The following is a 7,656-nucleotide window of genomic DNA, read 5'->3' as shown; positions in this document are numbered from 1 at the left end:
ATCTATCATATAAATAAAAAAAATTGTCATCTTCAATTTTTTTATTAAAAAACATATTTAAAGTAGCTTTACAGTATCTTTTCAATGTTTTTTATATTATTTAACACAGTTTTTTACCTTAAACATAACTTTAAACTAAAAATAGACCCAAAAACATGTACCTTTAAAAACCTGGAAGAAATTTGGAAAACCAGTAAAATATTTTGAAAATAGGAGTGGCAAACTGTTTATTTAATCATGTAATTTCATCAGAAGCTTTTTTAGATTTTTATAGTTAATTGTAAAAATTACATTTTAGTTTAATTTCTGTTTCATCTGTATAGCATAGATAAGTTGTTTTAATTATTAGTAACTCTTTTTTTTTAAACTTATTTTACTAATACTTTTTTTTTTAATTGTTTTAATATTTACCTTTAACACAGGTGACTCAGACAAATTGTTTTTTTTCACTTAAACAGTGGTTATAGATTTAACAAAATATTTATGTATTATATTACATATTTGTTTTTTAAATTTTAGTAAAGTACTAACTAATGAGCCAAAATGTAATGAAAATTTGAATAATTTAACCAAAATAATGTTTTTGTTTGTATAGAAGAAGAGTTGGCTAGACACATACAGTATAGTTTAAAATTTTAGAACAACTCAGCTTACTTTGAAGTTTTTTCAATACTCAGGCTAAGTTGAATTTTCTTTAATCTCAGCCTAATTGTTATGACCTTATAATCAACTTATTTTTTGAAAATACTTATTTTATTCTAAAATAAAAATATAATTTTTTGTACAGGCTAAGTAATAAGTTTCATTATTGTTTAGTATACTTTATTTTAAGTATTCAAGCTTAATTTTTTTCTGATATTTTATACTTTTTGTATTCCATTTTCTTATAAATTTAAGACTGAATAGCTTTTAGTTTGTCAGGCTGGCTTTCTTCCTTAAAAAAGTAGCAACTCTGCCATAAATATTTTTAAAGTTCAATATAACTACAACTTACAATGAAAGCTTAACTTGTATTTTAAACAAAGTACTTTCAATTCACTACTTAATTTTAAATAAATATTTTTGTGTACTTCTTAATTCAACAGAAATTAAATATTATTTTAGTTATTATTCAAAAACCTTAAGCAATTAACTGTTGTTGATAAGTTATTTTCATTTAATTTGAGCATGTTAGTTGTTTGTGTAAGTGGGTACAAGTAGCTAAGTAATTATCAAAATAAACTGACTGCAATATTTTTTTGTAATTTTGTTTAGATTTTTATTAAGTTTTTAATAAGTTAGTATTTATGTTAAAACTGATCAATAATTTGACATCCAAGTTTATGAAGCTAGTTAGAATGACTCCTGAAAACAACCAACAAGTACTTGCTGAAATATTTAGTCCACCTGAGACTGTTAGAGGCATGAAGACCTTAGACAAGTGAGCAGTATTGCTGTATATAAAACTTTTTCTAATATAAACAGTAGACTATTAATAGATCTATTCCTATAGTTTACATTTTAATTGAACTAGGTTAATACTTTGAATTCTAAGTGTTATTCTTTTTTATAAAATTGGTGTAAGATTAAAGTCTTATATATATGTTATAATTATATCAGAAATATTGTTCTTTACTTTATTAAATATTTTATTTTAACACATTTTAGGTCATTATTCTCAAAAACAATATATCTACCAGCATTGGTTATAAATCAAAAGCGTTTTGGAAAAGTAATGAAAATTAAACATATCAAATCTATGATAGTCAAAAAGTATAGTTTTTATGATAAAACTCCATTTGTTCATAAAGATGAGCAAACTGGAACTGAAACTGTTTGTAAACTTATGGTTTTAAAGCCCGGAAGTGATTTAAAACATAAAGAAATAAAAGATTTAATTTGTGATGAAACAGTATTGAATGTTTTTGAAAAAAAGAAGTTTGAATTAAAGTGAGTTAAAGTTTTGATATACTTTTTTTTTATAAGTGTGAAAAATTTATTTTAGACTTAGTTTTGTTTAACTTTTTATAAGTATATTATGTACTAAAAGTTTTTATTGAAATGTATCTAAAGAAAGAAAACTTTCAATTATTCTTAATTTTGTTTTAAATACTAATGATAGTTAAAAACATAATATCATTCATGTTTGAAGTATGATAATTAATCTGGTCAAATAGTTTTAGATTTGTATATTCTTTAAAGATCTGTATTTTTTAAACTTACACATTTTTAAACTATGTAAACTACTATTATCAACTGTACGATCTAAATACAACTTTATTGAATGTAAAAATATGGTTTTTACACTCAGGGTGCCTTGAATCAAATTACCTTGAATCTTGGAAAAACCTGGAACATGAGAATTTTTTTAAAAACCTGGAATTTTGAACAAAATCACTAAAAAATCTGGAATTCTAAACAATGTTTACAAGTTAAGTAGTAAAATTTTGATTTGACACAAAAATTTGTCATTTAGATTAAAAAAAATTGTGATCATCAAAATTTTTTTTATTAAAAAGCACATTTAAAGAAGCTTTAAGATATTATTTCAATGTTGTTATGCTGTTGAACACAGTTTTTTACCTTAAACTTAATTTTAAACTAAAATAGACCTTAAAACGTGTAACTTTAAAAACCTGGAAAAAATTTGCCAAAAACTCTTGGCAACCCTGTACACTGCTAAATTTTTGATTATTTTATCTTGTAAAAATAATCAAAAAAGTTCAAAAAAAAATTCATTTAAATTTGTTCAAATATCAGTATAACTTATTTTATTTAATTTTTTTTTCTTATTAGAAACAGCTCTTTTTTAATTTTTAATTAATGTCAGAGCTTTATTTTAAATAACTCACAAATACTAGTTTGATTTTTCGAACGTAAAAATATTATAGTTTCAATGACATTAAGTCCATCTTCCTGATCTTAAGTACTCTATTAATCTTAATATCTGATTTTATCCTTTTTAATACAGTCTAGCTAGTATTGAAAATTTATAAGTTTTAAATTAGATTTTAATAAAGGAGTTCATAAAAATATAACTTTTTATTTTAGGTATGACAACTTTGATCATAGAACTGTTTTGAGACAAATCTTACATGAAACAAATGATTCTGTTAGAGGTTATACAAAAGTAGGACATATAGTTCACCTTAACTTGAGAGAAGAATTTTATGATTACAAAAATATAATTGGTGAGGTTAGTATCAATGTAGTTATGTTTTTTGTATATTTAATAGACTATATTTTATTGTAGATTCAATTAAAATGTGAAAATATTTTTGAGAAGTTTTTTACCTTATGATACTTTTAAAACAAACTTTTTTTTTGCAGCTTTTCTTTGACCCCATCCATTAATGTTTTGCATTAGCTACGTAGTTAGTGTATAAGTAGGAATATTTTTTCTTTGTAGGTAAAAACGATTCAAAAAAGATTTTTGGTGTTTAATTTTTAATTAAGATTTCTATAAATACTATATATATTTCTTTTTTTTTAAATATACTTGCTATTTTTGAAAGAAACTTTAAGTTTATATGAAGCTAACTGTGTTTTATGTCTTGTCAATATCTTAACTTAAAAGCTATAAGTGTTTTTTATGCTAAATAATGTTGATAATTTATAGCATAATTGGCAGATTTTAATCTGTTCAAAGCTACTTGCATTTAACTTAAATGTGTAATGTATACACATGAGTGATATCAAAAATTTTGGCAACTCTGCTTCAAAGTACATATTTTTCTTATTTCTCATTTATAAAGTTATCTAGAAGTAGTTCTGTTAAAGTTTTGTTAGTTTGAAAGCTATATTTATATATTTTTTTATATATCATCTTAGAAATATGTATTATAATGTTAAGAGTTACATGATTGGTTAAATTACTAAAAGAACTTACTGTATTACCATAATTTTTATAAACGTTAATATAGAATAATCTCTTTTTTTTTTTGAAAATGTAGAAGTAAATAATTGTTATTGCTTGTATTTTATTATTGAGAATAAAATTTTTGTTAAATAACTAGTGTTGATTAAATGAAAGCTATTTAAATGCACTTTTAATATTTACAAAGTCTTAGTATGTAAGTGTTTTTTTTTTACATATATTTATCTTCAAACATTTTTTTAGTAAAATTTTACACTTAAGATATTTTCATATAATAGATAGCTAACAAACACTTTTAGCTTAATGGTTTTTACTGTGAAAAATAACCTTACAGGTTTTACTTGACAAGATTCCAGGTTCAAGAACTATAATAAACAAGCCTCTCCAAATCAATGAAGAGTACAGGCAAATAAATATCGAGCGCCTGGCTGGTGATGATGATTATGTGGCTGAAGTTAGTGAAAACGGCTGCAGATACAACGTTGACTATTCAAAGGTTAGGAAAGTTTCGTTGTATTTTGAGTTTAAACGAAATTATTATTGTTTTAAATATAGATACAGTATATATTTTAATATAAACCTAGTAACATAAATTTAGACTAATAAAGTGTACAAAAGTAAACCAAGTTTATTTTAATAATCTGTTTACTCTGGTTATATTGAACGTAATAACTGGTCAAACCTACTAATGGTTTTTAAAACAGAAAAAACTTACTGAAACGTCTGAACCATAAAATGTAATTTTAGCAAATATTGATATTGAAATTTTACCACTTAAATTTTTTATTTAGATTTATAATAGATTACTGTTTATACATACATCTTATACATATATTCAATTAGATTATTTATGTTAGATAAAATAATATTGATTTAAGTTTACTTTTAACCCTAAAACCCTTAATATAAATATACTTTTAACATGTGTGTATATGTTTTTAGTTTTTTGTAAGCATATTTGTCTGTTTTATTAATATTTTTTTAATTAAAAAATTAGTTCAATTTTTCGTTTTTGAATTTAAACATCATAGAATTATGTTGCAGGTGTTTTGGAACCCTCGCTTGGGTCATGAACATGAGAGAATTGTTAACTTGGTTGACAAAAACGATGTGGTCCATGACATGTTCGCTGGAATCGGACCATTTGCCATACCACTGGCTAAGAAAGGTGATATAAGCAGATATTTATTATTTTTAATATATCTTAAATGTATTATAATGGTTTTCAATCCATGTTAGACAGCTAAGTGGCTCGTTTTATGAAATTTTCATACTGGTTTTATATAAAAGAGTATATTGTTTTAGAAAAAAAATAGTTTTAAAGTGGTATAAAGTATACTAACTTGTAGTTTTATCAGTACATTTATGAAAGCTCAGCATCTGTTTTGTAAAATATTCAGTTGCAGAGTTTAATGTACTGTACACTAGTTGTTAATTTCAATTTTATAATAAAAATGTTTTTAAAGTTTATATTATTAAAGTTACTAATTGAAAGAAGAAGATTCAAAAAACATACTTATATTGTTAAGTTTCAATTCAAGTTTTCTCAAAGTTTTAGTTTTATGAAAACTTTAAAATAAAAAAACTAAATTCAGATTATTTTTAATAAAAAGCTTCAATGATGTTTATCTGTAAAACTTATTCATACTCGAAATTTATTTTTCAAAAATCTTATGACACATTGTAAAAAAACACTTAATTATTTATGTAAAATAAAACATTTTTATTAATCAAGTCTTTTTAAATTTATAATTATATAACTTAAGGGAGTTTAACTCCATTATATAAATCAGAAATGTATAATTTTTACAACTCAGCACAATGAAAAATATTTTCATTGGTTAAGAAATAGAATAGTAATATCATAAATGAATATTTTCAAATGAAGGTTTTATATTAAAATAAAAATTAAGTTTGATTCTAAAGTTAGCTTTTTTTAGTGTAACGTAGTATTTTTTTAAAAGTTATCAAGGAAGAAATTATAACTAATATTTAATTTATTTCCAGGATGCGAAGTATATGCCAGTGATCTGAATCCTGACTCAGTCAACTTTTGCAAGGAAAACGCAAAGCTGAACAAAGTTAAAAAAATCGACATTTCGCGACAAGACGCAAAACTGGCAATCAAAGAAAAACTTCCGCTTATTCTTATGGACAAGTAAGACCTAAGTTTTGTTTTCTATTGACTTTTTTAAGCTTTATTATTTTTTAAACAGAACCAAAAAGAAAAGTAGTTCAAATGTTCATGTTCTCATGAATCTTCCTAAAGATGCTGTGGAATTTATCGATGGATTTGTTCATTGTATATCCTCTAAAACAGTGCAAAACGAACTCGGGTTTGGTTTTGAAGAAACATTTTTATTAGAATATGTTAACTTTTTAAACCTACTGTTAACTCAACTTTTCAGAATTTTAAACAGTCAATTTTTTTTTCAAAAGATAAGAAAATAAAATCAATTCGCTTCTTACTCGAATAATCTTTTTATTTTGTAATTAGGGTTATATTTTACTGTGTATATATGTTTGCTAATTTAATCACTATCTAGTATTTGGGGTGTTCATATAAGCACAATTGATTGAAAAACTAATACAATTTTTTTTATTAAATTTAACATTGTTACAGATCAGAAGTTTCAGTTAAAGATATCAAGCCCATCATAGTTCATTGTTATTGTTTTGCCCATATTGATATGAAACAAGGTTTTTTTTGTAATAATCTTCTTTTTTTTATTAATGAAGTTTTTATAAAAGAAAATTAAGAAACAGTAAACTGCAAACTTGTACTAGCTTTTTCTGTGTGGTATTTTGCTATTTAAAATAAGTCATTTAATTTTAGAGTTTATGAACAGTATGAGGTAAACTAAAGAAAAATAAATCAAAGTTATCTTAAGTTTATAATCTTTACTAATTAGTAAATCAACATTCCTATCATATTTATTATTTTTCTACAATTGTTTGAAGACTACTTCGAAAAGCTTATCAAGGAGAAGCTGAAAATTGGCGGGTTGTCACCCGAAGAAACTAACGTAATTTTCAGTGGAAATTGGCTGAATCTGCACCGAGTGAGAAGCGTGGCACCCAACAAAGACATGTTCTGTTGCCAGTTTCAACTTGACTACAGAACATTGCTTCAACCTTCAGATGAGCCCGCTTGTAAGAAGGCCAAGTTGGAAGAAGAAAAATCTGAAAACTGAGTTGTTACTAGAATAGATAATTAATTTAGATAATGTTTTCCCTTTGCGAATTTACTACTTTGGTTTAAAGATAATGTGTAAAACCTTATGTGAATGAGGAGTCGCGATTTTATTCACTTTACAAATTTTAGAAAATTTTATTTATAAACACTTTATATCCTATTAATTTTACGTTATTTATCATTTTTGTTTTATATATTTTTATTACAAATATTAAAAAAAATATTTTTTACATAGTAAAAACTGCGGAGTTTTGTGTCAGGTTAATTGTAAACAATTTGTTTTAACAATATTTTCTAATTGAGACTTTATTCTACAAAGTTATATAGACTATAATTTAATGCTAGTTTTTAGATGTTATAGTAATCAAGGTTAACTAATTTCAGGAAATTAAAATTGATTAAAATGCATTTAAAAAGAGATAATTTTTTGTAAAATAACTTTAGAATGTCATATTATAACAAAATAGTATTTTAAATTGTTCAAAAATATTTCATACATCCTTTGAATATTTCTTGTTTTGGCAAATTCTCGTACTTTTTTTCAATCTTAGCACTAGATATTTACACAACATAAACCCTTTATTTCAAAAACTGGATAAATAAT

The 7,656-nt window shown here is 23.7% G+C and overlaps 1 protein-coding gene across 1 annotated transcript; it reads left to right on the top strand.

The window, feature by feature from the left end:
* The first annotated feature begins 1,825 nt into the window (after positions 1 to 1,825).
* Positions 1,826 to 7,416, top strand: LOC145838500 (tRNA (guanine(37)-N(1))-methyltransferase-like). Its single transcript, XM_082946111.1, has 8 exons — positions 1,826 to 1,929; positions 3,031 to 3,175; positions 4,191 to 4,352; positions 4,901 to 5,024; positions 5,864 to 6,014; positions 6,073 to 6,192; positions 6,480 to 6,556; positions 6,818 to 7,416. Exons 1-8 carry the CDS (start codon positions 1,826 to 1,828, stop codon positions 7,048 to 7,050), a joined length of 1,116 nt encoding a protein of 371 aa, XP_082802237.1. The 3' UTR covers positions 7,051 to 7,416.
* Positions 7,417 to 7,656: the final 240 nt, after the last annotated feature.

This window comes from Thalia democratica, chromosome 1 (genome assembly GCF_965202585.1).
Source record: "Thalia democratica chromosome 1, ktThaDemo2.hap1.1, whole genome shotgun sequence".
Lineage (NCBI taxonomy): Eukaryota > Metazoa > Chordata > Thaliacea > Salpida > Salpidae > Thalia > Thalia democratica.
This window is presented reverse-complemented; position numbering and strand designations above follow the sequence as displayed.